Here is an 18,010-nt window from a genome sequence, read left to right on the forward strand (position 1 = left end):
TGTTCTTTTTTCCTTTTTCTTTCTTTTTTCTTTTGGGTGGGGAGTGGGTTGTGTGCATCTAATCCACAGTTTGATGAGCCTGCACTATGCTTTATACATAATGGAGTCCATGATCCAGGTGGTCTGGATTGATGTGCATCTATTGCATGCCACTAATTACAAATGATGTGAAATACACATAGCAGGCTCTTCTCTTGCCCTTTGCTCAATGTACATTCTCATAGGCTCTCATTTTCGGGCTGAAAAATTAATCCTCCTCTAAATAATGCTCCTTTCCTTTGGCCAATGGTAGGTTGTGCAAGATGTGGATCTGCAGAGTATACCAGTGCGGTTCGCTATCACGAGTGCAGGACTTGTTGGTTCTGATGGCCCTACACATTGTGGAGCATTTGACATAACATTCATGTCATGCTTGCCAAACATGATAGCCATGGCACCATCAGATGAGGATGAGCTTGTTCACATGGTAGCCACTGCTGCGTGCATCAATGACAGGCCTGTTTGCTTCCGGTATCCAAGAGGTGCTATTGTTGGGATGAACATCCCTTTATGCAATGGGTTACCCCTTGAGGTAATCTTTCAATGCTCCATTGTCTTTTGATTTTTTACGCAGGCAATTTCTACTGGGCTGCCTTCGGGTATCTCATGTCTTCCTTCTTTTTTTTTTTTACCCCCTTTTTTTAAGAGGGAGGGAGGCTGGGGCCTTTTGGAATCTTGTGTTTAGCTTTTCTTTTACGTGTTTGAGAGATCAAGTCTTGTGTGCCTTTTCTTTTGTGTTTGAGAGACCATGTTGTGGGACACACCAAGTCTCATGCGCTTCTCTTTTATGTGTTTGAGAGACCATGTTGTGGGACACTTCTAATAGGTCATCATACAAGATTCAAATGGATTTATTAGTGAGAAATTAAATGTTTTTGAATTTGAACCATTGATTGTTTGCATTTTGACCCTGTTAAACATCTCTACCAAGGCAGTTAGGAAAATACGTAAACGTAATTCTTAGTTTAAGAGACATCTAAATCAGGGCCCACAGTTTTTACCGTTCAAGTTTGATTCGTTACATGCTGCATGTACACTTTCTTAGTGCTTACATATCAACTATCAAACTCTGCCCGAGTATCAAAGTTTCCTTGTTTTAAAAAGAAGCAGAGAGTCATCCAGACAGCTTCATATTATGACCTTAATGGCCTTATTTCCTCACCATGCCCCTTAATAATGCATAGTTCCAGCCATCCCCCCCATGCTATATGCTATATCTTTAGTAGACATGACACGAAATCGTTGTCTTTTTTAATATAAGAAAACCAGATCAATATGGAAGATATGTTTAAAGCATTTTAAATTTAAGAACCACTACAGAAACATAGATTGTGTTTCTCTCTCTAGTAGTGAGTTGGTGAAACAAATGCATAATAACTCTAATAGGCACATATCATTCATCTTGCCTACATGAGTGGTATACTGCCATGGTATCTCTAATTTTCTTGATAAACTGTTGTTGCATGGAATAGATTGCTTTGTAGTTTCCGAAGTACTGTTTGTTCCCAAATCTTTAAGTATCAAGACACTGGGAAACTAAAGACCCTTAATTCAACAGGTGTTTTTTTGGTCTATGTTGCCCATATACTTGCATATGCACCACATATCATGTTGGAACATGACATGATGCTGACATTGGCACTGATGGTGGACACTTGTGGGATATGTTTAACTAAATCATATTGTATTAAGTTCATTATTTTTTATATCACAACAATTTTCTTACATTTGTTTCCTCACACAAACAAAATACTGGGTATGGCAGTTGGACGTGGAGAGAGAGTCTCACACACAAAGAAACTTGTGGGTATGGCAGTTGGACAAGGAGAGAGAGAAAAAGAGGGTGCATGCTACTCAAATAAAAAATTTTAAATGACAGAAATAACCCCTGAGTGGGTAAAATTGGCACTAGTAATTGGGGTGAGCAAGTAAAATCTGAACTATTGGTTGCTAAGCACGCAGAGACATCCATCACCTAAATATCCTTTCCTATGTTCAACATCTCTTCCAATTTCTATTCGAACCCAAAGTTCATGACTCTTGGAAGACTAATTGCATGGGTAATCATGTTTTATATGGTAGAGATGCATATGCATACACACATATACACACACATAGAATACGTATGCTGTAAAAGTTGTAAAATGATTTCACTAAATTAGCGTCCTAGAAAGATTTACCTCATTCAGTAAAATGAGAAGCTGCTAGAATAGGTCAAATGTTTCTATTGAAGTCATAAAACTAAGTATGAATTTCATGTTGCAAATGGCACACCCTCATCTGTATTGCCGGATCCTGTGTTTTTAAGAAATGGAGAGATGTATCCCCATATCTGGATATGCATCTATATGAGTATCTTTCTGGGTCTCGCAGAAATCAGCCCACACTGATCTATATCCCTTTATGACTGATCTAAGTCTCACATGTGAAACTTTGGTAACCTAGTGGAAGAAATTCCATCACCTACTCACATCTATCATCTCACCATTGAGTAACAATATGGGGACTGACCTTTTAACTAAGTAGACCATCTACATGGTTGAACCCCAGTTATATGGCATAGGTTGAATTCATCACTTTTGGTTACTATGGACTTGTACAGTGGACACGACCATAATCCGTCATTCCTCCTATGCACTTAAACACCAAGATGATTAATCACCTCAGCGGGGTAAAGAATTCTCTTCATGTTTACTCCATGGCTTCTTCTCATTCATTGAATAGGATTACATTACTTACCCTTCAGTGGCCTTCACCTATTGTGATTCCACTCTTGAAATGGAGCACACTTTCTTTTACTAGCAAGGAATTAATATCTCGAGATAACATGTTAGTGTCGGTCGTTTGATGGTTTTAGGACTCGAATGAGTCCGATACTACTTGTCCGAGTCGACTCACATTTGGTAGCACCTGGTCTGGTTCGATATCCCGAGTCACCCCTGACTTGGGTGAGTTGGTCCAATTCAGCCCCACCTTGGGTGATTCCCAGCTCGACTCAGGGTCGAATGAGTCGATCCGAGTTGCCCGAGTCTTTTAACCATGCTAGGTAGAGTTGCGAACAAGTTTGCTGATAGATTTGCTAAAGGCAGGAATGTAATTGGGAGTTGGGACCTCCGTACCCCATTGTATCTTTTCCCCTGTTTTGAATAAATTTGAGCCATCTTCCAAGGAAAAAAAAATGGTGCCATTTGGATTAGTGGCTATGACTCATGAGTCCAAGCTGCCATAGGCATCTCACACATGTAAACCGATGTATCTCACTGACGCCCGTGTTGGGTTTTCTAGGTTGGGGTGTATGACACCAACACCCTGGACATGTCTAAATCACATAGGTTATTATGCAGTCAAAAAGTTGATGTACTTTTTACAAGTAATCTCAAGTAGCTCCCGGGCTTGATTCTGGTTGCAAATGTGGTGTAGATCGGAAAGGGGAGAATTCTTGCAGAGGGCAAGAATGTGGCTTTGCTTGGATATGGAGTGATGGTTCAGAACTGCCTCAAGGCTCGCTCTCTTCTTGCCAACCTTGGCATTCAGGTGACAGTCGCTGATGCAAGGTTCTGTAAGCCACTTGACATCGAACTTGTCAGGCAGCTATGCAAAGAACATGAGTTTCTGATCACGGTTGAGGAAGGCACCATCGGAGGATTTGGATCCCATGTTGCACAGTTCATTTCACTTGACGGACAACTTGATGGAAGAGTTAAGGTAATATTTCTTCGTTATTTATTTCATTTCTAGGCTAAGAAAAAATGATATTAGGATGCTACAATGGTACACCTTTTTTCCTGTTGTATCCCCAAAGATGGGCGTATGCATAAGCAAATGGTGGATTGAAATTGTGGTTCATTTGTCCTAATACTTTTGGTGATGAGGAATCAACAAATCCTGATGCATCAAGATGTGAATAGTTTTCTTGATGTGACTTCACACTAATGAGGCCTTTGGTTTGGTGATCAGGGCCATTGATATGATGTTCCACACTTGGATGGGGATTTCCCCAAGAGTCTTCGAATCAAGCGAGGGGGATTCCCTAATAAATGTTCCGGATTGGAAGTTCTAGATATTTTAGTTTTTGGCTGTCTTCTTCTGAGCCATTGATGTACCCTTTCTTAGCTTTCTATTTGTTGCAACGATTCAGGGGCTGGGATCTTCCAATGTATTAGTTTTTTGGCCCATAGGATCATCAGTCTAGATCATCAAACCACATGCTCTATTTGTAAGGAATGGGCATTCGACAACTCATCACTTCATGATGCATCGGGGTTCAGGACCCAATAATTTCTCTTTAGTAACAAGCTCCTCAATGGGAGAATACAGAAGTAGAAAAATCACAGTGCAAGAGAATGCTAAAAAATGGCTGCAGAAACAGTTAGTTTTAATTTTAGGGAATTGATTTTTAGACCCACCATACTTGGTAGATACTGAGATACACCTTTTCTTTTGCTATTTTTATACAAGACAGGGTGAAAAACTTCGAAATATAGTTCGAATAAAGTTCATCATCATCATCCAAGCCTTATCCCAGCTACCTGGGGCTGGATACATGAATCTTCTTCAGCCATTCCACTCTATCAGTGACCATATCCTCAGTTAAACCATAGGCCATCAAGTTTTTTCTTACTACCTTCCCCCCCAAAATGTTCATAAATATCTGAAATTGGAAATAAAATTCCAATCAAGTAGCGAAATAAAGCAAAGAGTTCAATCACATGCATTCTCCATTTCAGAACCCTATGACAGTATAGGGTTGTATGGATGTTACAAATCTTATATATTTTAGCATCAGTTTGTCATAAACCCACAAATAGACATCTGATTAGCATTATGCATATACAATCAATCTTGTGGATCCTACAGGTAATCGGTCCATGGGATGGGCCGTCTGATTCTGTGGAATTCCACACTTTGGATTGGACCAGTGAATCTGTTCAGATCTTTCATCAGACCATGGATCCAATCCAGTTTCTCCCTAAGAACAATCTGAATACTTGATGTGGTCTGGCTCTCCAATATGGATGGCTGGATTTATTAGATCTTTAATCAGGGACCCTCTCTGATGGATGCTTGGTGTTGATGCATCATAGGAGGTTTTCTTATGATGCATCCAGGCCACACGTCCATCAGGATCCCTTTCTTTCTTTCTTTCTTTCTTTTTTTTTTTTTCTCCTTTTTTATTTAAATAAATAATGAGTATGCTTCATGTGATTGTGTAGGGAGATTTTCCCATATATTGGTTGTGGGCGGGAATCCTATGCACACTTGAATTTTGAGTCCAGTCAACTGTCCAGAAAGTGGGTCGTGCACAGGGATTCTTAACCACACATCAAAGCACGATGGAGATGTTGGTTGCACCAAATATCATGATATTCGGTGCAGCAAAATGCACCCTACAAAAATATTTGGTGGTGAATGTAAATTTCTTCATTTATATTTACTTTTGGAATCTGATCTCTCTGGAAATGGTCAGTGGCGGCCCATTGTATTACCCGACAATTACATAGAGCAAGCATCACCAAAGGAGCAGCTTGCTCTTGCAGGCCTTACTGGACATCACATTGCAGCCACAGCATTGAGTCTGCTAGGACGCACCCGGGATGCCCTTCTTTTAATGCGCTAAAAGATCTCTGCAAATGCTACCAATCAAAAGAAGCCCAAAGAGCTGAGCCCCATATCTCTGCCTCCATGTTCATATGAGCACTGCTGGATTCTTCCTCTCATCCCATTTCCTGCCTATATTTATAGGAAAGAGAAATGGCTTCCGATTCAGGTATGTTCTTTTATTGTTTGGTTGATGCTTCCATGCAAATTTAAGAACTGTTGGTAAAATGTGTTGTTATAATTTTCATATTAAAAAAAAATAATAAATACAAGCTAGCGAAAGGAAAATGGGTTGGAAAATGAAATGCAGTGATTGAATTACAGGAGTCTTTGATATCTGTTTGAGCTGTTCTTTTGAAGGTTCACCAACTTTTATTACGGAATATCGACCTTTTAATGGTAATGGTGTCCAAATCAGTGTAGTTGCTGCCCAGTTGCAGCCATTGGTAGAAATGATGGGTTCACCTGTTCTCAGTTTGGAACCAACAATATGAGTAGTTGGGTCCCATTTTTTCTTGGGTAAGTCCCATTTTTTCCACCAATCAGAGCCCGGGAAACCACTATTTAGGCTGGTGGACTATCAAGGGCTGCAAATGGGTGGGGCACTGGGGCTGTACATGTCAGATGCAATTGGAACTCTTCATGCGTTCAACCAGAATACAAAGCAGATCTTGGTTTCAGGACCTGATCAAAATAGGAAGCAAACTGCATGTCCATTGGGTCCAATCCAGATCTGAACCCAAGGGCAAGCATATCTGTCTTGGGGTGGCAATGGGTCAGGTTTGGGTGCGGTCGGGGTTAGCCTTAGCCTGATCAGTTTACTAAACAGGCCAATAATTCTGGCCCAAACCTAATCCGCAACCCATTACCGTCTGGCCTGACCTAACCTGCTTAAATTTCATCAAATCCAAGCCCAACCTGACCCGACCAATTTAATTGTAATTGAGTTGGGCTTGATTGACCCAACTCGACCTGCAATGACCACACTCAGGTTTAAGAATGGATTATGGTAAAGACATGCCACCACTGCCAAAGTAGTGGATGCATACGGACATCATGTGTATGTGTCTGTCTGTATGTTTAATTTCTTTTGTTTTTTGGGTTGGGTTGGATCATTCAGCCAAGCACATTGATAAGCTAGATGGATGGGTGGGTCGGGTAGGGTAGGGTTCAATCCAAGATGACCTATTTACTTAAATGGGCTATATTTTCTAACCCACAACCCATTTAGCTTGGCCCAAATCCGGATCAGAAGCAGGTTGGGCCAGTTGACCCGTGGGTCCCGATCCGTTGGATTGCCACCCCTACATTATTCTCTGCTCCCTTTGTCCTGTGCATGCAACAATGGTGATACCTTCTCTTTTCTTACGAGGTAAGCAAAAGGGATGATTGCATCCTGCCCCTGCCAGGACGGACTCAGGCCTAGCAGGGGCTCCGGGAGGCACACCGCGATATGTGTTTTATCCACATCGTCCATCCATGTTGCCAGCTCATTTGAGGGTATGAGCCAAAAAATCCCAGGCTCAAGTGGACTAAGTGGGGATTGAACACCCACCATTAATAACTTCGTGGGAGCCACATAAGTTTTGATCAAGCTGATATTTGTCTTTTCACTTCATCTAGGTCTACGTGACCTTATCAACAGGTTGGATGGCAAATAAACATCACGGCGGCCCTAGGAAGGTTTAACGCGGATGTCATTATCACCACAGCTTCCTGTGGGGTGTTCCACTTGAACCTTGGATCCACCTTTTTTGGGTTCATGCCCTAAAATTATCTGTCAAAATGGATGGATGGCTTGGATAAAACATACATCATGGTGGGCCCCACAGAGCCCCTGCCGGTGCCAGGTCTGCCCTGGCAGCAGCAGGAGGCAATCCGCGTATCTAAGCATTTCAAATTAAGAGTTGGAAATGATCATACACGACGTGTGCTGCAGATCTTAAATGCCTGTCTGATGTGCAATGCAAACAGGTTGGTTCGGACGAACGAGCCAGATGTGGGCCCCACTGTGGTTTGAACAGATTGCATGTAGACCTCATCCTCCTTACCGGCGTTGAACGAGAATTTTTTTATTATTATTGATGAATGTCAAGTGATGAATGTGGATTGGCCTTTCCTGCAATTCTATACAGGTGTTATGTAGCATATAAAGAATTACCTTTGACATCATTGAAATGTAGAGGTGGAAATTGGTCTAGTCATGGTTTGGCTAAGACTGGCCCATTTTTGAAGAAATCTTGCCCATATGTGACCCATGATCACAATCCACTTAAAATTTATCAAGCTCAACCCCAACCTGACCCGTTTAAATGTCATGGGATTATATTTGACTGACCCCATCCAACTGTCACAAACTGGCTTAGGTTTAAGAACGGAACTGTCTCAGTCTAATCAGTGGATATCTCCCTTTTTTGTTGGTTTTGGGTTTTGGGTTGGTTTGGATTGGGTCATCTGGCCTATATGTTGGTTCAGGAAAGGATTAGCCCAAGCCCATTTGCTTAAATGGGTCAGCTTTCCAGCCTGAGCCTGAGTTGGCACTTGTTTAGCATGGCCAGAAATTACACCAGATGAGATTAATTAGCTACATGATATGTACATCAAAATTTGGTCAGCTCTCTATTTTACTTTTAACCATCCATTTGATAGCAATCATCATTGGGATGGCTTGATAAGTATGATTTTAAGGATATGGTCCACCTCTACAATGTTCACCAAAATTTGAATTGATTTTGATAGTAGTACACAAGTGCCATGTTGGAGGATGGCTGACCACAAGAAAATGGAAGTGAACTATCATCTAGCCTCAGCTTTTAAGCTTATTCCTGTGGGTTAGCGCCACCCGGCTTGACCCTGGCCCTAATCAGACTAAAAGGGCCTTGGCCCTAGTCCTGTAGGCAAAAGAGAATGACATGATTAAAGATTTGAAATACCAAATCTAAGAATTTTTTTTTACATAATCTCTCCATCCGCAATGAACCTGAATCCAAAAATTCTTTTGGTTTACACATATATGTTAAATGAGACCACAAACAATTATTTTCAAATCATCTATTCTTTTATATAACACTGACTCACTTGATTATTTCGTCACTAGCCCTGGACCCAGCCCAACCCAGACATGGAACCTAGATTTCAAGCTCGTGCCTGTTCCTTGGGATGGGATTAGCGACCCAAGCCCATCCTACCCTATTGCCATCCCTATAATCTAATTTATCATTTGCAAGTTGCGATCTCAACAACTTGCATCTTGTTACCACCTAAGAACAAAACAATAAGATCGTGTCATGAATGTTAATGGGTAATTAATCTATAACAAGAAACAATGTCTGATTGATATTATTCCTTAATAACAAAACAAAGACCCAGCATTATGTGGAGAAAAAACCAGGTAGAATCCTCTTGAATTAGTTTGCACCGTGGAAGGCCTCGTAGAAAGGAAGTCTTAGATAGGCTCCACCAAGAAGTTCATGTAGCCCATAAATCAAGCCAGATTGCTCATCTAGTAGGCCACATTGTCGCATCAATGGACAACTGATGGTTTACTCTATTTCTTAAAAGGGTTAATCTACATGTTAGGCCTTGTCATTTCTATGGTACTTGTTATATGCACAAGTTTCATGTTCACGGGAAACTGATATGGTGCCAAAAGCTGCGTCTCGGTTGCTTAGGAGGGATGGTTTCTTTACTCTGCAACTTGGACCAACTGCTATAGTCATTAGTAAAAAAGCAGCGACTTGTGCAACTTGTAGTTTCGAGTCTCTTTACACCCATTTTTTTATACACCGATGTGGATAAATAAGAAGTTGTTGCATGCTGGTAATATGAGCTTAATAATGAAAGAATCCTACTCATACCTCAAGATATCTTTTGCCTCTTTTTCTTTGGTGATATGTTTTCTGTTATAAATGCAATGGCACGAAACTGTTCATAGATCTGGTTATGCTTGGTAAGGCTGTCTTTCACAATCCTTGCAAAATGAGAGATCTTTTCAAAGGTGTTTTGAGCTCTTACGGCAATTATGAAAATTCCGAATATCTAAAGATCAAACCAATATCTAAGTGGATGGAAACCAATGGATTGAGGTCTGATCAAGATCTGGTGGGATCGCTCCTACCAACTCCGCGAATATTCATGGTCACAATAGGGGATCATTGATTATGGCTCTGATCAAGTTTGGATCCGATGAGACAAAGCCTTGAAAACGATTTTTGATATACAAATATCATTGCAGTCGCATTGGCTAGAAATTCAAAAATGGTTTTATATTTACAAAAATCTTTTATGGGAAGACCACATAAAAATGATGGCTGCAAAGGATATTGAACCAATAATGAAATCCAACGAGAATTTTGCTGCCTCTAAAAGGTATAAAAAGGAGAACATGACAAGAGCTTTAGACCTATGCGAAACACAATTAACCTTTACCTTTATTTTTATGTTTTATCTAACCATAGCTTAATATAATCTTAGCTTAGATTGCTACTCTCCAGTGCTATCTATACAATATAATAGGAATATGATAAATATCCAAAACTTTCCGTTGTTGGATCCTGATTAATTAAGTTTTAACTTAGAAATCAAATATTCTGCGTCACGTTCTTATTGGCCATTCGCCTAGATCATGTGTCCATACGAACGGTATGGTTATTTATCTCTTTTTATATATTACTTTGTAAATTGTACAAGAAATATTTATAAATTAATATAAAAAAAATCAGCATTGTTTTAAGCCTTTTTTTCGTTTTAGTTTATCTATCTATATTACTTTAAGAAAATACTGATTATTGGTGAAAGAACAAGTACTTAAGACACAAGGTAAAAAGTATCCATAAGGAAAGACTAACCCCTATTAATTCACAAATCGCCTAATCACTATTACAATTGGTGGCTGAGTCCTGGAACTTGGTCACCCGTGTTCAATCAAACATTGAGTAGAGCACGACTCTGACACACCCATAATTCCTAATCGCATACATAAACCAAATACAAGCTCTGGTTAACATGTGTGATCTTTCATTTGAATGAATTGCACCGACAGAATCGAGGAGTCGGATCCGATTTGGACTGGGTGATCAACTATCTTTGATTAATGACTTGTAACAACTAGCTAGATGTATATGTAAAAAGTCCTTTTGCTGTCCAATAGAAGTAGCCGAATGTACGTACAATAAATCCTTTTGCGGTCTGGTGGCCTACGTCAATACAGGCAATAACGGACAGTCCTGATGTCCAAGACACAGAATGACCGCCACCTGCTGAACCACTTAGATGTTGGGGAACGGATTGCCTGCCAAAGCCTTTACGCGTGACCTTCCTTGGAAGGGAAGCTAGGCGGGGCTATTACAATGTAATTCTTGTGAGAAATCCGTCCATCCATCTGTTTTGCCTATTCATGTTAGGACATGGGCCTCAAAATGAAGCAGATTCAAAACTCAAGTCGTCTAAAGTGCACTAAACAGTAATGATTGAACATCCACCGTTGAAAATTATGGGGCAACAGAACTTTTGAATCAGGCTAACATTTTTGTTTTTTTAGTTTTTTTTAGTTTTTTTTTTAAAATCCATCCCAGTAGGAATGACCTTATGAACGGTATTGATGGCATATACACATATAGGTAGAACCCAGCGAGGTTTCAACGGTAGGTATTTCCTTACCCCACTTCTGTGTGTTTTAGACCTGCCTCATTTTTGGGTCCATGTCCTAAGCATGATCTGGACAAACAGATGGACGGGGTAGATTTCTCACAAACATAATAGTGGGCCCCACCTAGCTTCCCATAAAAGGAGGAACTCGCGAGAGGCTTTTGTCAGGCAATCCGTGTCAGATGTTGGGTGAAACAGTCGTGCATGTGCATGGGCCCACAGCTCAGCTAATAGATAATAACATCAGCATCAGCTTCACATGGAGAAAGTGAGCTTTTTGGACTTTTTGAATACTCTTCACTTTTTAACCTTCTCTAGTTGTTGCTTTCATGTGTCTAAAAGCCTACTTAAACATCTACGTCAACCATAAATAAAACGGACCACATCTGCCGAGAGTTGGTGCTTCACACGGATTGCCTGTGAAGCTGATTCCCCTGGAAGCGGATTAGCGTACTGAGTAAACTCTATGAGGTTCACCATGATTTATGTATTTGATCCACTCCGTCCATCCATTTTATTGGATAATTGTATGGCTTGAGCCCAGAAATGAAGCATATCTAACACTAAAATGTACCACACAACAGGAAACAGTGTGAATTGAACATCTACCGTTGAAAATTTCTTGGGGGCCACATAAGTTTTGGATCAAGATTATTTTTATGTTTTCCATTCATCCATGTTTGTATGATATTATGAACAGGTTGGATGACAAATAAACATCACTGTGGGGCCTGGCAAGGTTTCAACAGTGGAAATCATTATTCCCACTGTTTCCTGTGGTATGATCCGCTTGATCTTTGGATATGCTTCAATTTTGGATTCAACCCCTTAAATTATTTGAAAAAACTGATGGACGGCATGGATAGACTACATACATTCACGGTAGGCCCAACTGAGTTTACTCAGTAAGATGTGAGCGTACTGAGTAACTCAGTATGCAATCCCATTTCGATTACCCTGTAACCCTGGCTGTGGGGTCCACATTGACCTATGTGTTTAATATCTACACCCATCCATCCACTTCTCAGCTCGGTTTAGGATATGAGCCAAAAAATGAAGCAGGTCCTGAAGTGGACCACACAAACAATGGAGATAATATCACTCGCTGTTGAAACCTTTGTAGGGCCACTCTGATATTAATTTTCCCTCTAGCTTGTTCATAAGGTCACAAAGATATAGAGGATAGGAAAATACAAATATCAGCTTGATCCAAAACTCTCCGGGCCTAATTAACTTTTTAACGGTGGGTGCTCAATCACCATTATTTCTTGAGGTGTGGTCCACTTGAGCTTTGGATTTGCTTCATTTTACCTCTAAAATGAGCTTGAAAAATTGATGGACGGCATTGGTGGCCCCACAGCGCCTACCATTTCCTGGTGACCGGTGACCCCACCCAGGGTCACACGGATTGCCTAGTGAACCGGTCACCCGTATGTGGGTCCACCATGGTGTATATGTTTTATCATGCTGTCTATCCGTTTTTCTAGCTTAGTTTAGGACACGAAGCCAAAAATGATGAAAATTCAAAGCTCAAGTGAACTACACCGCAGGAAACAAGGAGAATAATGATATTCATCATTGAAACCTGGCCCACCATAATGTTTACTTGCCGTTCAACCTATTTATAAGCTCACATTGGATGAAAAGAAAACATAAATATCAGTTCGATCGAAAGCTTCCAAGGTCCCAGAAAGACTTCCAATTTTGGCATTTAACACATACATCATGGTGGCCCCACAAAGTTGGGTAACCATGTCAGCAGGCATTAGTCGTCCATAATCTCGTGTTGATAGGGTACGGTGCCAAGTGGCAGGGGACAAAGATTTCCTCCCAAAGCCTTTGTCAGAAGTTCCTGCGGCGCACATTAATGTTTGGGAGAATTCCACCTCATACATCCGTTTTGTAAGCCCTTTCTACGTGATGCGATGTTAGATGAGGAGGATGCAAAATTCAGGTGGGCCACACCGTAAGGAAAAAAAAAAAAAAAGAAGAAAGAAATGTCTACCGTTGAAACCTTTTTAAACTTCACCCTAGTGTTTATAAGTAACCAAGCCGTTGGGATAAAGTGAAAAAACAAAATATTTATACAAAACTATTGTTGCCACACTAATGTTTCAACGATGGTCGTTAAATTGGACACGGATTAGCTATTGAATTCCACGGTGGCCACTCTGAAGCGACATCACCATGTTTTATAGCCCCACCATGATGTACGTGTTGTATCCACACCGTCCATCCACTTGGAGAGATCATTTTAGGGTATGAACTAAAAAATGAAATAGATCTAAAGCTCAAGTGAATCCCACCACAGAAAACATTGGGGATCGAACGCCTACCATTGGAAACTTCTCTGGCCAGGCATCACTTTCATCACTGTTTTCTGTTATCCAAACCTTGGCTAATTGTGAGCCGGACCCAGGTCTGATCTAATCAGGTATGCGTGCCAATCCCATTCTTTGGATCTCACTTTGGAGTCCAGTTCGGATGGGTCCCGTCGGGCTGTTTGGATGGCAAATACATGGTTGTGTGGGAAGCGGATTGCGTACTGAGTAACTCAGTATGGTAAGCGTACTGAGTAAACTCCGTGGGCTCCTGTGTCATTCATTCATTATATCCACTCCGTCCATCTCTTTTAACACATAATTTTAGGGATTTACTTTAAAGATGGAATATATCCAAACCTCAAATGGACCACACCACCAGAAACTGTGTGAATTGAACATCTACCATTGAAAATTTCTTGGGGATAACAGAGGTTTTAGATCAAGCTGATATTTTTTTTTCTCTTCATCCATGTCCTTCTGATCTTATGAACAGGTTGGATGACAAATAACCATAATTGGGGGCCTTAGAAAATTTTCAACGGTTGAAATCAATAGTTCCACTTTTTCCAGTGATATGGCCCACTTGAGCTTTCTATATTCATCAATTTTGGGTTGAACCCATAAAATGATCTAGAAAAACGAATGGACAGCGTGGATAAACCACATGCATTCACGGTGGGCCCAACTGAGTTTACTCAGGACGATGAGAACGTACTGAGCAACTCAGTACACAATCCGATTTCGGTTGTGTGGGTCATAGAAGTGTGCGTTAGGAATTTTTTAATAGTAGACGTTCAATCAATTTAGTGTGGTTCACCTGAGATTTGGATCAGTTTCATTTTTGAGCTCTTGCGCTAAAATGGAATGAAAAAATGGATGGATAGTGTGGATATGAATTACATACATCAAGGTGGGCCCCACGGTGTTAGGTGAGCCCCTGGCGTACCTAATCCGCTTCACTGTGCGCACGTGTCTTGACGTTATAATAATGCTTCATTGATGAACCTGATCTTCGAATCTTAGCCGTGAATACCAGCCATTAAATATTCATCTTCGTGCACAATCATCCATTCAATAGAGCACAGAGTCCAGAATGTGTACGGTTCAGATCATCATTTAAAATACAATGGGGATGATAGAAATGGATGCGGATTGGGTATTTGCCTGCCTATCCTGAGCTGGGGATAAGCTGTGGCTTTTATCCACACCGTCGATCCATTTTTTCATATCATTTTGGATAACGAATCCTAAAAGGAGGCAGATCCAAGGCTCAAGTAGACCACACGCAGTGTTGCCAATGATGGCCACCGTTGAAATCTTAATAGGGCTCGCTGATGATGTTTATTAACCATCCAACCTGTTCATAAGATCATATAGACCCCAATGAGGGGAGATCAAGAATATCAGCTTGATCCAAAACTTTTGTGACCCCCAAGTAGAAATTTAATCCTTAGGGTTCGTCTAGCACCATTGATTTAGGGGGTTTTGAGGGGATTTCAAATCTCCTGGGTTGTTTGGCACCATATAAGTAACTGTGTATTTCAAATACAAGGGGTTTCAAATCCCCTCAATTAGGGGGCTTGAAATCCAAGGCGAGACCTTGGATTACATCTAAAATCATTTCCATAGTTGCATGTGTAACATGTGTATCACTAGACCGGTAATCCATTGGACACATGGCCCACTAATGATATCCTAAAATAATTAGATTATCAATTGCATCACTATAATTACTTTAATACAATGATCAACATCATCTAAACATTGTCCATGTAAATCAGCTGTTAAAAATCGTTGGTTAGTCACTCGGATGTAATCTTGTGCTTGTTGACCATCTGAGACTTGAAATTTCATCATTTTTTGACAAGGTGAATATTTCAGCAGGCTTATTACAACCATTGTATCAAAATTTACATACATTTACTAATTAAAGATATTAAAGTTGATTTAGTAATTAAATTCAAACCCTTGGAAATATACTATGAACTACTATGAAGAGCTAGTTCATAGTATATTTCCAACAACAAGAGGATTTCAAATCCACATTCCCAAACAAGCCTTTATGATATGGTCTACTTGAGTCTTGGATCTATCTTATTTTTGGACTTAAAACTTAAAATTATCTGAAAAAATAAATGGATAGTGTGGATAAAACCCATACATCACGGTGGCCATAAGAGTCGAATACTATGCTGAGCTTGGAAGTGATCGGGTAGTGCCCAAACTTCATCGGATGCATATATGCCAATGTGAGCGGATTTCTGCTAAAGCCGTTGATCTAATGGTACTGTGCTGGAAACTTAAGTGGGGCATACCATGATGTTTGTGAGAAATATGCTTCATCTATCCAGTTTATCATATAATTTTAGGAGTTGAGAACAAAAATGATTAGGATACTCGACTAAAGTGGGCTACACTAAAGAAAAAGGTGGGTAAGAAAATTTCCACCATGGAAACCTCACTGGGTTGACAGTGATAATTACATGACAATTTTAATGGCTAGAGTTAGCCCAGGGCGTGAGTGGTCACATAAGTAGGAAGAGTAGGTGATCGTGGGATTTAGCCACCAGCTAATTAAATCAAGAAAACTATAGATGGAATGCGATAACAAATCAAGCTTCTCACTCAGCCTGTCTTACTTGGGCTAAAGAAGGATCAGCCCTGCTCAGGTCCAGGGGGACTTGCGAAAGCTAAAATGATTAAATGTTTGAAATTAGTCGGTCTATTAAAATCTTTTGTAGTATTTCCTATATCAACAAGGAATCCCACCATATAAAATAATTTGGTCATAGAAATATGACCATAGATATGGAAGTAATATTAAACTAAAGGTTTGTTAGATGAGAACACCCATATCCATAGCTCAACTGGCAGACTTAGTGGAGATGCCTCGTTTCAACACTTGAGGCCTTGGCATTGATCCCAGTGGGGGTGGGAAACGGATTGGCTACTCCCCCTGACACCAGCCAATGGCGGGTGGTTGGTGCTCTGGCGTATATCCCAATCTTAAGTGGACCACATTACAGGAAATAGTGTTAAATGAGTGTTGACCATTAAAAATATTTTGGGGGCCATAAAAGTTTTTGATCAAGCTGATTTTTGTTTTTTCCCTTCATCTGGGCCTGTATGGCCTAATCAACATATTGGATGTCAAATAAACAGTACAGTAGGCCTTAGGAGGATTTTAATGGTGGATATCCAATCACTATTATTTTCATATGGTGTGGTCCACCTGAGATTTATACCCCTCTTGTTATTGCGATCAATTCATAAAATGATCTGTAAAAATGGATGAAACACATACATCATGGTAGACCCCACAGAGCACCGACCACCAGCCACGGGGCTGGTGGCAGGGGAAGTAGCCAATCCGTTTCGGTGGGGGGTGGCTAACATGGAGTGTGTGTAACATGGAGTGTGTGTACTTACATGGTGTGTACAAACAAGCCAACCCCCCCTCCCCCCAAAAAATAAATAAATAAAAAAGATGAGAGTATTCACATGCCTTGAAATCATTTTTCCTTTTATATAATAGTAACCTACTTGAGGGTTGGATTGAGCTTATTGGCAAATTGAGTTACCCTAGCCCGACTCATTTTAAAATTGGCCAGCGCGGTGAACCGGTTTTCTAAGCTTATTTTCGGATATCAACCCAAATTTGAATAGGATTCAAGACTCAAGTGAGCCGTACTAAAAGCAAAAGCTGGTTGGGAAAATTCTTACGGTTGAAACCTTCCTTGGGTTGAGAGTGATGTTTACATGCCATCTATGCCGTTCATAAACTCATTCCTACTTGGTTTAACTGAAAACACAAATATTAACATGATTCAAAACTTCTATGGCCCCACGAATATTTCAAATGTGGACGTTCAATTCTCATGTCATCAGCCCACTTAAGCAATGGATCCAGTTCATTTTTTCCCTAATATCTTAAAATTAACACAAAAAACGGATGAACGGGTGAATTTCTCATAAACATCACAGTGGGCCCCTCCTGGTTCCAGCACAAGAACTTTATGCCAAACACTTTTGCAGAAAATCAGCGTCCAGCTTTTTGGATACCTGGAGAGAAATGTGGATCCGGTGAGGCCGTAACAGTGTGGCCCACCTGGATATATATTTTATATATCCATGTCGTGCATTTATTCTTTTTGCTAGCTCATGCTTTCAAAAATAAAATAAGTAAACTACACACACACGGTAGTAATTGAACAGCATATAAGTAAACTACACACACACACACGGTAGTAAACTACAAAAAATTTCCAAAGGCCCCGGGTAATGTTTATTTGCCATTTAACTTATTGGCAAAGTAACACATACCTTCTTTCTTTTTTTTTGGACCTCGTGTTGAAACTCCTGGGAGGCTACTGCTGAGGTAAGGACCAGATGAAGAGCAAACA

The 18,010-nt window shown here is 40.4% G+C and overlaps 1 protein-coding gene across 4 annotated transcripts in view; it reads left to right on the forward strand.

Annotated features, from left to right (window-relative positions):
* Positions 1-7,809, forward strand: part of LOC131255716 (probable 1-deoxy-D-xylulose-5-phosphate synthase, chloroplastic) — a 32,035-nt gene extending 24,226 nt beyond the window's left edge. Inside the window, exons 8-11 of one of the 4 annotated variants that reach the window (XR_009176312.1) lie at positions 293-571; positions 3,460-3,744; positions 5,507-5,810; positions 7,612-7,809. Coding sequence is in view for 1 of the 4 variants with exons in the window: in XM_058256514.1 (XP_058112497.1) it covers positions 293-571; positions 3,460-3,744; positions 5,507-5,656 (714 nt within the window). In the remaining 3 variants the exon portion in view is untranslated. Of the gene's footprint in view, positions 1-292; positions 572-3,459; positions 3,745-5,506; positions 6,003-7,576 lie in introns of those variants that run through there. The other 3 variants (XR_009176310.1, XR_009176306.1, XM_058256514.1) reach the window with 3 other exon arrangements.
* Positions 7,810-18,010: the final 10,201 nt, after the last annotated feature.

This window comes from Magnolia sinica, chromosome 1 (assembly GCF_029962835.1).
Source record: "Magnolia sinica isolate HGM2019 chromosome 1, MsV1, whole genome shotgun sequence".
NCBI lineage: Eukaryota > Viridiplantae > Streptophyta > Magnoliopsida > Magnoliales > Magnoliaceae > Magnolia > Magnolia sinica.